Raw genomic sequence first — 15,689 nt, 5'->3', positions numbered from 1 at the left:
GCTGGAAAGAGGGGATCAGGATCATGGAGCAGAGAAGCACACAAAAAGGGAAAAAAAGCAACAAAACCACTCCTCACAATGTTCCCCGCAATTTTTTTGGGGGTCGTGGGGGCCTGCGTGGCCCCTTTAACAGGCTGCCTGGCCTATTCAAAGTTCCACGCATGCATATTTTTTCAATTTACAAGCCAGCTTACCGGCTGCGCGAGACCCCTGGAGCACTGTGCGGCCGCACAGCTTAAAGGCAACAGTGCTCCGAAGTGAAGGATAAGTAGGAAGAGAGAAACAGACTGGTTTTTTTCCCAATTTTAAGCTTTGCCATTTGAGACTTTGTACAGAAAGTATTCTTTATTTGTGTTTATTTTTGGTGATAAATTTGAAAAATCTTGTTACTTTCTTAAAAACAAACCTTTTTTTCCCTGTCTATGTGTGTCTCCCTCTCTCCAACGCACTTTCCTACTCCTTGTTTACAAGTGCTTTTTCTAACTCCCCCATGATCTTCTGACTCTTTCCAGCCCCATGGTGTCCTCTCTTGTTCTCCGCTTTTGGCTAAACCTATAAGCTGTGGACCAGCTTGTCAATGCAGGCACACATGCATTCCTGCTGCTACTGAATAACAGAAGATAAAATAACAAAGACATACACAGGGAAAAGAAAAACTGCATTAAAAGGAAGACTATGCTGCCATTAATTATAGGTGAGAGAGAAGGGGCGAGGGGTTACTATGGATTGGTGCAAATTCTACTTCCCCTCCCCCTTCGTCATAAGGCTGCTGAGCTGTGGTATAGGCAGCTTGCACTCCATTATATTAGAATCCCTAATGGTACTCGTATGACGGTAATGCTCGAACAATTCTGTAATTAGTATAAAGAAAGCACACAATGGCATACATCATAGCTGGATACACCAGTTTGTCATAGAGTTTGGAGCAAGGCCGAACTCTGTAGGCATAATCTAACATCAAAAATAAGCCATGTTCATTTTTTCGGTCCTGTGTGTTTAATGTTTGCTGGCATTATTTTATGACCATTTAAAGTTCTTTTAGCAGTCAAATGATATGTACCATCTCAGGTAACTACCACAAAATCTGGTGAACAATTGTTATAACAGTTACAACCAACCATATTTTATACATCAGAACATAGAGGGCCGTAAATTGCGGCCTCTCTGGGTGTGTACGATGTGCGCACGTGCCCAAAGAGGCCCCGCAAGTTCCGGGTTTAGGCGCGGAAAGCGCATGCGCCTAAACACGCCACTTGCGATCTGTCAAAATATTTTGACAGATCACACACATCCCTGAGAGAAGGCCCTTCGCGGGTGAAGATTTAGGCTACTTGCCCGACTCTTGCTCAGTGAATGTCCTTCAAAACTCTTACATCTGGTAAAAGCAAGTGTAAGACATGCATTTACCATCGTAAGAATGTTAAAACATAGAAAAAAATAAGTTATTACTTTTTTTTTAATAACCCCGCCCATGAAGGTAAGTTTATGTTTAACACCATTAAAACAATGCTTTTTTAATTTCAAAAACATTTAAAAAAAATAAAACATTGAATTTAATTTAATTTCTATTACTTTAAAAAAAAATGAAGTGTTCTTTTTATTTATGTGTGCGTTTTTTTTTGGTTTTAGGGGCATTCTCATTGATAGTAATGGTAGCTCACTATGAATGAGAATACTACATTGTGATTGGTGGTCCAGGCCCACGTGATCCCTGTGATGAGTGGGCCTCTGCACTGGGCTGCGCATCTAGGCCTCGGAGCAGAAGTGTTTATTCCTCCGGGAACACCAAGTACTTTTGTAATTTTTTTCCATCGGAGGCTTACGCCGCAGGAAGCCTCCGACAGCAATTTTTTAGCCCAGTATTTTCGATCCATCCACGCGCTTTCAGCTATAATGCTTTACACCTCCTTTAAGACTTTGCCTCGTTATAATAATGCATTTAGCAATTAAATCTGGGATGAATGCGATGGTGACTACTTCGTGAAGCTGTGTCATGAGCTTCCATGTTCTGACCTGTCTAAAGCCAGTTGAAATGTATAAAAGAGAGGCACAAGTTAAGCAAGCCTGGAGCAGCTTCAGGGAAAGTCAACGGGATGGCAGTTTCTCTCGCTCAAAACTGCACTAGTGCTGCTGTAGGCTGTTCTTAAAATGGAAACATTGTGACGTTACCAAGGAAGCATCAACTAAACAGGAAACAAAATGCAAGGAGACAGACGATTAGGCAATGAGGGCAGGCGGAGTTCCAAAGGTGTTCCATTACATTTTTGGATGATTATAAACAACATGAATGTGCTGGACTCGGATGATCTCATCTCAGATGTTAAGTGACAACCTATCACCTTGGCCAACCCCCCCAAAAATTGCAAAAATGTTTCAGATAGCTGTTCCAGCTTACCTAATCGGGAAAGTTTGAGCATGTGTCTGGCTGTATAGGCGTCTTTTGGTCAATCATCAGGAAATCAAAGGCAATTGGCATAACTCAACTGAAACTTTAATGCCGCATGATTGCGTCGTGTAAGCTCGTTTTGTGTGAGGGGCATTGCAGTTTAGCAGGAGATTAGCGGCTGGACCAAAAGTTGGCCTCCAAACCTTGCCCTGCTGATGCCTCAAGCCCTTTGAAGTCTGACCATCATACCTGGCAAAGCAGCAGTGGGAACTAGGCTGGTGTCAGATCTAATCACGTTGCCTGCCTCAGCATGGTTAACTACAGGGTGCACTAATTGGCCCAATTGCGGATTATACCTTTTGCTACAGATTCAAGACAATAATTTAGTCAAATGATGGTTTTTATCTCCTCCTAATTAAGATTCCAAAGTGGAAAGAAATAGAATTAGACAGGCAGACTTTTTTTTAGGAGGGGGAGGGGCAGGGGGTCTCCTCGATCTTTAATGCTCTGTTCATTTAAGTATGTTTGGTTCAACATTTTCATCCTCCTTTTAATAAACTTCCAAGAACTTTACTCCCATCAGGGAAACACACTACTAGCATAATCCCTTAAGACCCTTTTATGTTTATCAAAACACCAGTCTGAAACAGAAACTCGTGAAATAAACTAGTTTGCACAGTTGTCTTATGAAATTATACAACACAAGCTCATTAGTCAATAACTGGGCCTCCTGCTAATGGGCCTACTGTGTATGTGATGGAATGTGCAGGAAGAGGAAATACACAGGTCTCCAAAGCCAAACTGACATCTCCCCCTGTATGTTCTGTGTTTTTGTTTGCAATGTGGCAACATTTTAAAGCTAAATTTCACCAACATGTGGGTTTTCAGTCCTCATTTGAAAAGTTATCCAATAATTTCACAGAAAAAGTCCTGTGTGTAAATAGCAATGCACCATTTCAGATTCAGCTACAAAAATTGTGTAGGCATTGACTACATTCTACTACAAACTCCATTCCCTAGCCACTGAACTCCAGCCCTCTCCCCAACTTCTGTCTGAGGCTGAACCAGACCGTTCGCAACCTTGGTGTCATATTTGACCCCGAAATTAGCTTTCAATCACATAACCACAGCATAACTAAGACCGCCTATTTCCACCTCCGTAACATCGCCCGCCTCAGCTCATCAGCTGCTGAAGCCCTCATCCATGCCACTGTTACCTCTAGACTTGACTATTCCAACGCACTCCTGGCTGGCCTCCCACATTCTACTCTACGTAAAATAAAGGTGACCCAAAACTCGGCTGCCCATGTTCTAACTTGCATCAAGTCCCGCTCATCCATCACCCCTGTACTTGTTGACCTACATTGGCTCCCAGTTAAGCAATGCCTCGATTTCAAAATTCTCATCCTTGTTTTCAAATCCCTCCATGGTCTCGCCCCTCCCTATCTCTGTAATCTCCTCCAGCCCCACAACCCTCTGAGATATCTGCACTCATTTAATTCTGCTCTTTTGAGCATCCCTGATTAAAATTACTCAACCATTGGTGGCCATGCCTTCTGTTGCCTAGCCCCTAAGCTCTGGAATTCCTTGCCTAAAGCTCTCCGCCTCTTGTTCCTCCTTCAATATGCTCCTGAAAACCTACCTCTTTGACCAAGCTTTTGGTCACCTGCCCTAATTTCTCCTCATGTGGCTTGGTGTCAAATATTTTATCTCACAATACTCCTGTGAAGCATCTTGGGACAATTCACTGCGTTAAAGGCGCTATATAAATATAAGTTGTTGTTATTATCTGGTCAGTTTCACACTACTGTTGTGGGAGCTTGCTGTGTGCAAATTGGCTCCCGCGTTTCCCACATTACAACAGTGACTACAATTCCAAAGTACCTAATTGGCTGTAAAGCATTTTTGGACATCCTGGGGCTGTGAAAGGCGCTATATAAATGCAAGTAATTTACATCACCTGAAGTGCTTTTGGCCTATAAAGTATAGAGCTGACTAAGGATGTCTACCTAAAACATAAACTTTTTTTTCCTCTTTACATAGGATTACATAAGATATATGGCACAGAATAGGGCTATTTGGTCCAACCAGTCCACGCCGGTGTTTATGCTCCATTCGAGCCACCTCCCGTCTTTCCTCATCTAAATCTATCAGCATAACCCTTTCTTCCCTTCTCCCCTTAAATACATCTGTACTATTTGCTTCAACCACTCCCTGTGGTCGTCTTGAATTGATGCCTCTAGTTATGCTCTACCCCACAAGTGGAAATATTCTCTCCGTATCCATTCTATCAAAACTTTTCATAATTTTAAAGACTTCTATTAGGTCACCGCTCAGCCTTTTTATAAGAAAAAAGAAACCCAGCCTGCTCATCTCCTTTCCTGATAGGTATACACTCACATTTCTGGTAACATCCTTGTAAATCATCCCTGCACCCTCTCCAGTGCCTCTATATCCTTTTTATAATATAGCGACCAGAACTGTGTGCAGTACTCCAAGTGTGGTCGAAACAAGGTCTGATACAGGTTTAGCATAACTTCACTTTTAATTCTATACCTCTAGAAATAAAACCTATTGCTTGGTTTGCTTTTTTTATGGATGCGCTTATTTGTACAGCAAAAATGGCCACCATACTCCACCTTTTGTCTATGACTGGGCCCCTTGGAGGATAAGCCACACCCTGAAGTTTCACAAGAATGTGTAACTGGAACCGCCCATCCCAAGATCTCACTGACTTTGCAAATTGTAACTCAATCCACTTTGACTTCCTGAAATGAGAGGACAGAGCTCCTCCCCCCCCGCGCCGCCGCCGCCACCCCCCCGCCGCCATAGATGGGGCAGGCATTGTGTACGGATTGTTAACAGGTTTATTGGGTATGAAGTGAATTGTGACAGTGTCGTGACTTCTGGATATCATCCACTCCAATGATGTCCCTTGTAGGGGGTTGGAAGAACGTGATCCGTCTTCCCTGAGTTTCCCCTCTCCTGTCCGATTAACCCTCCCCCCAGTCTCCCTCACTCTCCCCCCAGCCTCTCTCTCTTGCTCAGTCTCTCTCGCCCTTTCGGCCCTCCCGCTGTTTCTCTGCTCGCCTCCTCCACGCTCAACCACCCACGGTCCCTCTCGGCCGCACACCAACACTCCCAGTCCCCAGAGAGGGGTCGGAGCTGGGGGGGGGGTGGGGTTGTGGAAGAGAGTCGGGGTCAGGGCCTGAGCAGTCGAAGAGAGCCGGGGCCTCAGGTTAGCAGTCTTGGTCCTCAGGTCCTGTTTCTCGGCATCACGTGGAGGGAATGATTCGTGGCCGGGAAGGGGTGCGGAGCTTGACAGGAGGTGGGGCTTGACAGGCACATGTCTGTCCAAAAAAGTGCAGTACGGCATGGGGAGAGTGGAGAGGGGGGGCTTGACAGACACTTATCTGTCAATAAAAGTGCAGTACAAATAGTTACACTGTTTATTTATGGCCTTTCTAACCTGTATTTTTCAGGTACTGACAGACTTGCTGTCTAGTTTTAGCATTTTTGCTTTTATTCTGATAAACCATAAACATATCTTTTCAGATGCTGATGGACCTTGACGTGCATTGCAGCATTTTTTGTTTTTTGTTGGTCTAGTTGTGTAATGAGGCCTCCAGGAGTTTCCACTGGCGTTATACACGTGGCAGATGAAATTTAATGCACAAAAGTGCGAAGTGATACATTTTGGTAGAAAGATCGAGGAAATGAAACATAAACTAAAGGGTACAATCCAAAAGGGGGTGCATGAACAGAGAGACCTAGGGGTATATGTGTACAAATCATTGAAGGTGGCAGAGCAGGTGGAAAAAGCGGTTAAAAAAGTTTATGGGATCCTGGGCTTCATGACTAGAGGTATAGAGTACAAAAGCATGAAAATTATGATGAACATGTATAAAACACTGGTTCGGCCTCAACTGGAGTATTGTGTCCAATTATGGGCACCGCACTTTCGGAAGGATGTGAAGACCTTGATAAGGGTGAAGAAAGGATTTACGAGAATAATTCCAGGGATGACGGACTTCAGGTATGTTGATCGACTGGAGAAGCTGGGGTTGTTCTCTTTAGAGCAGAGAAAGTTGAGAGGAGATTTGATAGAGGTGTTCAAAATCATGAGGGATCTGGACAGAGAAGATCGAGTGAAACTGTTCTCATTGCCAGAAGGGTCAAGAACCAGAGGACAAAGATTTAAAGTGATTGGCAAAAGAACCAAAGGCGACATAAGAAAAAACCTTTTACGCAGTGAGTGGTTAGGAGCTGGAATGCACTGCCTGAAAGAGTGGTGGAGGCAGACTCAATCACTGCTTTCCAAAGGGAGTTGGATAACTGGAGCGCTTGCTTGTGGAGTCTCGTGTCAGGCATGCAGAGGATGTGGTCAGTGCTTCGATGCTGAGGATGTTGGCCTGAGCAAGAATACCAATGTTGGTGCGTCTATCCTCCCAGAGGATTTTCAGGAACTTGCGGAGGCATCGTTGGTGGTACTTCCCCAGCGCTTTGAGATGTCTGCTGTATATGGTCCACGTCTCTGAGCCATATAGGAGGATGGGTATCACTACTGCCCTGTAGACCTTAAGCTTGGTGCCAGATTTGAGGTCCTGGTCTTCAAAAACTCTCTTCCTCAGGTGACCGAAGGCCGCGCTGGCACACTGGAGGCAGTGTTGGACCTCGTCATCAATGTCTGCCCTCGCTGATAGTAGTCTCCCGAGATATGGAAAATGGTCCACGTTGTCCTAAGGCCGCGGAACTCCTACACAGGAAGCGTGCCCCAGGTGGGCAGAGGAAACATTTCAAGGATACCCTCAAAGCCTCCTTGATAAAGTGCAACATCCCCACCGGCACCTGGGAATCCCTGGTCCAAGACCACCCAAAGTGGAGGAAGAGCATCCGAGAGGGCGCTGAGCACCTCGAGTCTTGTCGCTGAGAGCATGCAGAAATCAAGCGCAGACAGCGGAAGGTGCATGCGGCAAACCAGGCTCCTTAACCACCCTTTCCTTCAACCACTCTCTGCCCCATTTGTGACAGAGACTGTAATTCCCACATTGGACTGTTCAGTCACCTGAGAACTCACTTTTAGAGTAGAAGCAAGTCTTCCTCGATTTCGAGGGACTGCCTATGATGATGATGGGATAAGTACCTGAAAGAAAAACATTTGCATAGCTACGGGGAAAAGTCAGGGGAGTGGGACTAGCTGAGGTGCTCTTGCAGAGAATCAGCACGGGCTCGATGGGCCAAATGGCCTTCTTCCGTGCGGTAACCATTTTATGATTCTATAACACATGCATACTCAGATTGCGAAACAGTACAGACCAATTTGCCAATTTAAGGGCATCATCGACTGCGAATGCAGATTCTGTTGCGAAGAAAGTTTACATTTTATCACAAATCCACAATTTCCTTTCAGTGCCTTTACAAAGCTTTAAATCTGTAAGAATAGAATAGTATATTGTGAAACTTCATTTTTGTCTGCTGAGTCTTAGCATTCAGTTTTATTTGATGTAGCTTGAGTCATGGATGCAAATGAATGAATTTTGATTGCGGAGTCAGATGTACAACTTTCCTCAAAAGAATTCCATTGAAATTAACACCCTGAAACATTTTCTTCTTCTTTCAGTGAACATCGGTGTGGAACTACATTTCTTATACCGAGAGTGAAATCGCCCCATCAAAAAAGATCAGAGGTGGGGGGAGGGGAGCAGATGCACTTGGTACACTACAAAATTCCTGACTTAAACTGGAGGAAGACTGCCAACAATTCAGCTGCGTGTTTTATGTCAGCTGAAGGCAGTGAATTTTATTCTGCCAAAGTTTGGTTCTGGTCATACCAAAAATATTGAGGCAATCACATAATTGCGGGTCTTGAGAAAATTGCACGTCTGTAGATAACTTTTGCTGGGCATAAAGCTGACATTCAGGATCCAGCAATTTCCCCAATCACAAATTAGAATAAACTAACAGAAGCAGCTCTTGTAGATCTACTGGTAGCCTAACAGAGTAACCACACTCTTTAAAAAAAAAATATATAGTAAATGTAGCATAACAATGCAAGTCACAGATGTGATTTTAACTCTTAATGCTGCATTGCATATATTACCAGAAATAACGTACAGGAATGCAATTAACAGCTTTAAACTCATTTGTGCACATTACCAAAGAATAAATACAATACATTTTTTAAAGGCTTTTATTCCTCATCAAAGAGTGTGAAATAGCTGTTTGTTTGGCTCAATTTTACAGAAAATTGCTTTCAATTACAGTGGCTTCTTCACAAGGAATCAAAGGGCTATTCCTAACAACCTTTTTGATTTTACGACTTCTACATGTGGTGCTAAGTGGGTATTACAGGGAAGCATCCCAATCGAGACATCTACAACACTGCTCCTGAGATGACCCAATCGAACAATTGGCTGCCTGATTAACTATTAACTGCTCTCAATGTGATTAAATAATGAAAGCTACTGATGACCATTAATTAGGAGGAGGGCATCTTAATTGTCACTGGATTGAGTCTGTAATGATTCATCGTTTTTTTTTTGGAAGGATTGGGGGCGGGGGGTTAGGGAAGCAAGAGAGAGAGAGAAAAACTGTGAAGAAAAAAAAAAAGAGGGGTGGTGACAACAGTTGCCTTATCAAGTGGCCAGTTAAGAGGCCAGAGGGTCATGGAAGGGCCACAGTGGTCACTCCAGGGTGAAGTACCAAACACCAAAGCGATGCCAACCCAAATTGACCAGCAGCGAGTGAATAAGGCAAAATATGCTAATTTATTTGTGCTGAATTCTCTTGTATAAGCTGAAATAGCCAAGACAAGTGGCCTGCTTAAATGCTTTCCACTTGACAGGAGATTAAATAATATGGTTTGTCAGGGCTGCCCACTTATTTTATCTCCAGTGAAGACACTACACAAGGACTGGAGAAGAAATAATTATCACATCACAAAAAACCACTCCTCAAATATGCATTCACCTTTTCATGCTTAGTTAATTAATACTTCAGCCTTAATTGGTTAACAGTTGTATTCATTTGCTATTTAGTATCGCTAGAAAAAGGGAATGAATTCAATTCACTCCCAACACATCAGGATTATAAACACTGGCAATATTTCAGGTCACTGGAAAAGTTTAAATCTGGTAGTACATTGGAATTAACCTTTGTAACGGTTTATTTTAACTCTCAGGCCAGCAAGGTTTGATTAATAAATATGAAGAAAATGATTGCTGTAGTGGCATTTATTATTTTAATGGCATTAGCTGCAGAAAATGTATTCACAGTGTTTTACAACTGATTTTCAATTAGCTCCCAGATACGTGTTAAAGTATTTTCTGAAAACAAAGTAATGTGCTAGTTGATGCAAAACGGCTACCATCAACAGTAGCAGTTCTCTACACTGTAGAATATAGTACTACATTGAGATTTCCGTTACATTCATCCAGTACAACATATGGTAGGGACATTAAATGATTAAAACAAAGATTATTAATGTTGTTAAATTATATTTTGTTACCAAGATATTTTATTAATTCAGATCCACAATGTTGCAGATGGAACAAAACAACAGAAGCGGATCTAAACAATTAATTTGACAAAAGACCCACAGATTTATGAGATTATACATCTTTGCCTTACGGTATATTCTGGACAGTTACAGACAGACTCTTAAGCTCACAAATTTAAAATGTAGCAGAGGTTCTTTGCCCTCCCCCACCCCAAACACTTACTCCTTCACAGACAAAAATGAGAACACGATTACTTATATGAAAATAACCTACTGCATATTCAAATGCAAGCCACGATGATTTAAGTTATTAACTTGCAAAACAACTTATTCTTATTGCACTATTAAGTGGAATTAAATACAAATATCAAACCTAAATGTTTCCTACCTCAATAGTGAACAATTTTCGTTTCAATTTGAAAGCAAGGTCCTTTGTATCAGGCACATCACAGATTAAACTATTAAGCCGAGGAAGCTGACGAACATGGAGCAAACCTTAAGGAAAAATTAAATTAAAAAAAATGCCATCATGCAGCTGCATAAATTAAACAAGCTGACAGCAGAACTCTCCACATTTACATTCCTCACTGTCCCTTTTTAAATCAGGGATCGCCACCAGAAGCAATGAAGCAAACAGTGTGATTATGCTCAAGTAATCAAGCAGAATAAGATAAACAAAAATCCTTGTCCAAGTAAAACTAATTACATTTAGGTGCAGACATGGAGACATAAACAAAGAGGATTCTGATGCTTGTCAAAACGGAGGCCCATTTGTGATATTTTCTCTTGTATTTACAGTAAGCAAATGTGGCTATCACCTTGCTTGCTGCCCAAAAGCATTGCTGAATGATCTTTATTTTATTAAATGCACCAGTAAGCAGCCACGAAAACATGGCTTATGGGTTGGAGACCTCAACTACAGCTTTGATATAAAAAAAAATGTATTTCGAGGCTTGAGTCATTAACAAGTTGTTACATGCTGTTATGGTAAATAGCCCTTCAAACAGGCATAAAATTCAGGCCGGGTGTGTAAAACAAATGAATATTTGCAAATGAAGCTCATTTATGACTGTTAGGAACTGGTGTACACATGTGAGGTCTGCTTTTAGCTTCGAGCAGTGTGAGCTCAAATCTAAGCTGATCTTTTGTGACAGGAACATTGGATGAGTTGGTGCAGTCTAGTCATGGTTAAGGGAATTGGTAAGCTCACTGGCCGAGTGGCTGCCTGGCTTCCTCTGCATGAGTATTCCCAAAAGCCTGCCTACAATGATGCACATCTGATTGAGCACTGTCTTGGTAATTTGGCTTGACAACATGTGAGTAGTTGCCATGTTACTTTCACAGTCCTAATGCACAGTAAAAGATAAGCAGTCTGACCAATAGATTGCTACATTGGGAGACAGTCAAAAAGCAGATTCTGAAATGAAATCAATTACTACCTTATGGCAGACAAACTAATTAGGGGGCAAACTGCTAAATATCTATAAGTCACTTGGGGTACTTTAGTTCCGATTTGCCTTACCATGATAGTCCTTGTAGAGTGGATTGGTTTCCCTCTCAGAAGCATTAAATGATTCGAGACCAATCACTGTATCTGACAATTTTGCTACACGGCCTATAATTGCTTTGTTCTGCAAAATACAGAGGAAAATAGCTTAAAACAGTTAAATAAAAAATATTTAGAGCAAAACAACAGAATAAACTTAGTATATCAGCAGAACAAATAAATTATTATAACCTTAAAGCACTGGTCTAACAGAATGTTCCCAAATTAATATTTCTTCAAATTAAATTTCTACAGGAAAATTACTTTGGTAAAATGTAATTATGTAGTCAATTTATTCCAAACTTTATTGCAGGCTATGAATTAAATAATTCAAGGGTTATCATTTTGTATTTAGACGTTTCAATAGTGTTAAAAATCACACATCTGATATTAAGTTTTTTTGCACTGTTTGCTTCTAGAATGGATTTTTATGGACAGCATAACACTATCGTACATGCCAGTTCACATGCTGCACACTAATTGTAAACGGAAAACAGCTTCAAATAGATGTAGGGGCTGCAAAGTCATTGCCCTTCTATAGTTACTTGATAGGTTTTTAATAAAAGACAGTAAAGCGTGCACTGTATCCTGAATTAAGTTACTACAGTTTAGGATGGATTGTGAGTAATAGCTGTAGTGTGTGTAAAGATATTCATATTTAAATTGTACTAGTGGATCTCCTGTGGTGCTGTTCACCAGTAAAAATGTACAAATAATTGTGGTTTCTATGGAAACAGAGTTGTTATAAAAATGTTTGTTATTTTTCCAATGGTCTCTTTTTACTTTTTTTCTTACCTGGTCCCTTTTGTTTGATGTCGTGCCTTCCTTTTATATAGTGAGGTTGTTTATTTTTTGGATATTGTATTCTTTCTGGATTTAGCTAAATGTGTTTTGATTTTTATGCTATTTCCGTTTATCTTGCTTCTGTCTTGCTTTCTATCTGTTGCTCTTTCATGTTTCAGAATTATTGGATTTTAAACACAGGACTTTTGACCTGGTGTTGGCCTGGTACGGGGGGTGGGAGAAGTAGCTGGACATGGTATTGCTGAGGCTGGGCTGGAGGCTGCAGTGATGGCAATCATCACTGAAGTGCCTCATGCGCAAAAAATATTGGGAGGCAAGGCCCAGCTGAAGGGTGAGAGCTCCAGGAATAGAGCAGAAGGCAAGCTCAATGTCCCCGAGAGAGGGGAGGCCTATACAGGAGAAAGCTGTTGGAGGTATTGAAAGATGACATGCATTCGGTAGATTTGCAAAAAGGAACAGTCTAACATAGACAAATATAAAGAGTTAGAAGGTTATATAACAATTTAGAGCCAACCAATTGTCAATGGACAAACATTGAAACTAGAATATGCAAAACTTGACTATTTTTTCATAGATGATGAACGTGAAACTAAAAAGGATAATGGAACCTGTTTTATTCAATATGTATTTATCTATATAATTAAATATTTTGTGGCTATTCATATGGTTAGTAAATTTGTCAGGGTTTTGAATTATTTTGTCTGTCGATAAATGCTTTTTGGTTAAACTGGTTTCGGCCCTTCTTCTTCAGTTTCATGACCTTGTATTATTTATGCAACAGTCACAAGTTTTTGGACATTCTAGTTACAAATCTTGCACATACAAAATTTGTTAGCTATAAATTATTATAACCCTTTACATTTTGCACACTTTCAACTACATTACACTGTTGAACCTGTGCAAATCCACCGAATTTGGAAAGATACATTATGGCTGGATATTAATTCCTGCAGAGATAAGACACACACATTTTTAAAATGACCAACTTGCAATATAAGTACCTCCACTCATTTAAGCACCATTCTACATTACCATAAAATATTTTGTTGTGTTATTAATTTAATAAGCCTGTGCACAAGGGCAGCATTTCGTCAAATTTTAAGTGGATTCGCGGTTTCCTGTTCCATATTAAGAGGAGAAATAATTGCAGGATATCACATGATGTTGCAAAAGAAATTCAGTGTTTTTTTTAAGGTTAACTGAAATTATGCCAGATGTTAAAAAAATATAGATTTCTAATGCGTGCTGTTGCCTTCGGGTGGAAGTACAGTAAGCAATTAATGGACAATACTCAGGTTGCAGCATGAGCGTTAAAAGCAGAAAATGTTACACTTGGATGTGTTTAGACAATAAATAAATCTATATAGTTCCTACTAACTACATAATAATTCAGTGAAAGAAAAACATCTCAATACATAGGTCTGTGAATCATATGATGCGCCTCTGTTTTGTAGAAATCTTGCTGATTTACATGTTCACAATCATGGTGGTAATGCTATTCACCATCAACATTCTTTTCACTTAGCAGTATCGTCTTAATGCTGCCAGCTTCTCTTGAAGCAGTGGAAGCATATTTATTATGCATAAACATATTATTTAATAACAGACAGTATGTAGGGAGTTAAAAGCTACAACTAATTGTCTGAGTTTCTAGCATCGGAATCTGCCGACTGAATTAATTAGTCTGACTCCCTTCACAACATCCATTATTTTCAATATAATGATCAGAGTAGGGCAACTGATTTGGTTCATTGTTAGTCTATGCTTGGGCTGTGTATGAGTTCATCTGCTCTGTAAGATGTTATCAAACTATGTGAAGCGAGTTAACATGAAAGCAGGCCACGATCATGCCTTTAATTTAATGTCATCAGTTCCCTGTGTTACCAAGATTCTGGAGAATGTACAGTGAATTACCGTCAAGATGGTACCATAAGTAAAACGTGTAACTGTATTTAAATACAATCTAAATGTAGCACGGGTCAATACACAGGCAAATCAATTATTTAATTCCCGTAAACTCAAGACTTTAAAACAAAGCGGGGAAGCAAAGGGAGAGATGAAAATATTCAAGTTAATGTCGGCAAATAGAGAGAAAGAAAGCTGTTTAAAATTTGAGAGGCAATAGAAACAGCTGACTCCTGTAATGAAGGTGCTGGCTACAGATACTGAAACTTCCAAATGAGCTTACACTAATCCTGTACCAAGTGTCCGCACGTTGATGGGAGAAAAATTATAGCCTGTCATCAGAAGCAGACAGGCAGGCCTAGGTCCAGATGGAAGACTGGCTGGGAGAGAGGGCAGGTGGGAAGAATGATGGGAATGTGATGGCAGACAGAAGACGACTCCCTCTGCTGGCCAGACTGTCACTTGGTATAATTTCAGCTGTCTAGCTCTCTCATACATTTTTAATAATTGTGTTGTATGACTTTTTAAATAATTAACCGATTCTCTCACCCCTAACCCGCCCCTGACTGTTTAAATCTTTTCTTTAGGTTTCCAAATAAAAACAGCCCTTTGCTGGAGTAGAAACATCCACTCTAGTCCTTCAATCAAGCTCACACTTAAGTCAACGTTCTGTTTCTAGGGATTAATTACCAGCAATATGTGAAATGATGAAGTTGCTATTAATTAAGTTAAAAAAGGGCATTAATACCACCATGTTGCTCATTCACTACTTTCTAAATAAATCATTTCATCTCTGCACAAGAATTCTTTAAGTAATATGTTATTATCCACAATGATTTATACCAATTCAGTGATGAGCATGATAATTAAGACATCCAAGTCAGCCGAATGTGAAAACTAATAATACACAGACGTGACAGTAATGCAAGTTTTCTGTATTTTGATGGATACAAAGAGCATATTGGACACAGCGAAAATACAAGTGAGTGCTCTTAATTACAGTTACAATGAAGCATTTCTTCATTTTTTTTCACTCCCAGAAGCAGCCTATTTTTTTTGCCCCCTCCTTTGCTTGCCAGGTTATTATGGCGACCAGTGCCTTCTGTTACAGGATCTAACCGCACTTCTGTTTCATGAGATTTTGGCCTTAAACCAGCATCTCCCAGAGCAGGAGGGATCAGCTTTTTCCCCACTGTTTTCATATAAAGCCTGGCTTCAAAGTTACTCCAGCTCCTTGCTTTCCAGAAGGTTCCATCCCAGGAACTCTCGCCTGCCATTTGGTTTGCTTTCTCATCTCAAAGGAATTGGCCTGCAGTGTTCCCCTATGCTGAACTGGCATTTGCTCTATGAAGTGAGTTATTATTAAACTTTTAGGTCAATTGTGGCATTAACAACTCTTCTGAAGCTTTCAGCCACACAGTACAATTTGCCTGCTAATTAAATATTAATATAAAGTGGTGCATTTGTGGATAAGAGCTTTTATGTTCCTTCCTCTCTTTCAGATGAGGGGTGGGGGGTGGGGGGAGGTTCCAAAGCACATTTCAGTCATT

General features: G+C 40.8%; 1 protein-coding gene across 4 annotated transcripts in view; it reads right to left on the bottom strand.

Moving 5' to 3' along the window:
- The window catches only part of elp4 (elongator acetyltransferase complex subunit 4), a 280,802-nt gene that overhangs the window by 135,571 nt on the left and 129,542 nt on the right, over positions 1–15,689 (bottom strand). For 3 of the 4 annotated variants that reach the window (XR_011596605.1, XM_070899520.1, XM_070899521.1), the window contains exons 8-9: positions 11,407–11,515; positions 10,273–10,379 (exon numbers count right to left, since the gene is read on the bottom strand). The exons of the other annotated variant lie outside the window; for it this stretch is intronic. Coding sequence is in view for 2 of the 3 variants with exons in the window: in XM_070899520.1 (XP_070755621.1) it covers positions 10,273–10,379; positions 11,407–11,515 (216 nt within the window). In the remaining variant the exon portion in view is untranslated. The remainder of the gene's footprint in view (positions 1–10,272; positions 10,380–11,406; positions 11,516–15,689) is intronic. 4 annotated transcript variants of the gene reach the window in all.

Source organism: Pristiophorus japonicus, chromosome 14 (genome assembly GCF_044704955.1).
Source record: "Pristiophorus japonicus isolate sPriJap1 chromosome 14, sPriJap1.hap1, whole genome shotgun sequence".
NCBI classification, from domain to species: Eukaryota; Metazoa; Chordata; class Chondrichthyes; family Pristiophoridae; genus Pristiophorus; species Pristiophorus japonicus.
Note: the sequence above shows the minus strand (reverse complement) of the source record. Positions and strands in the feature narration are given on the sequence as shown.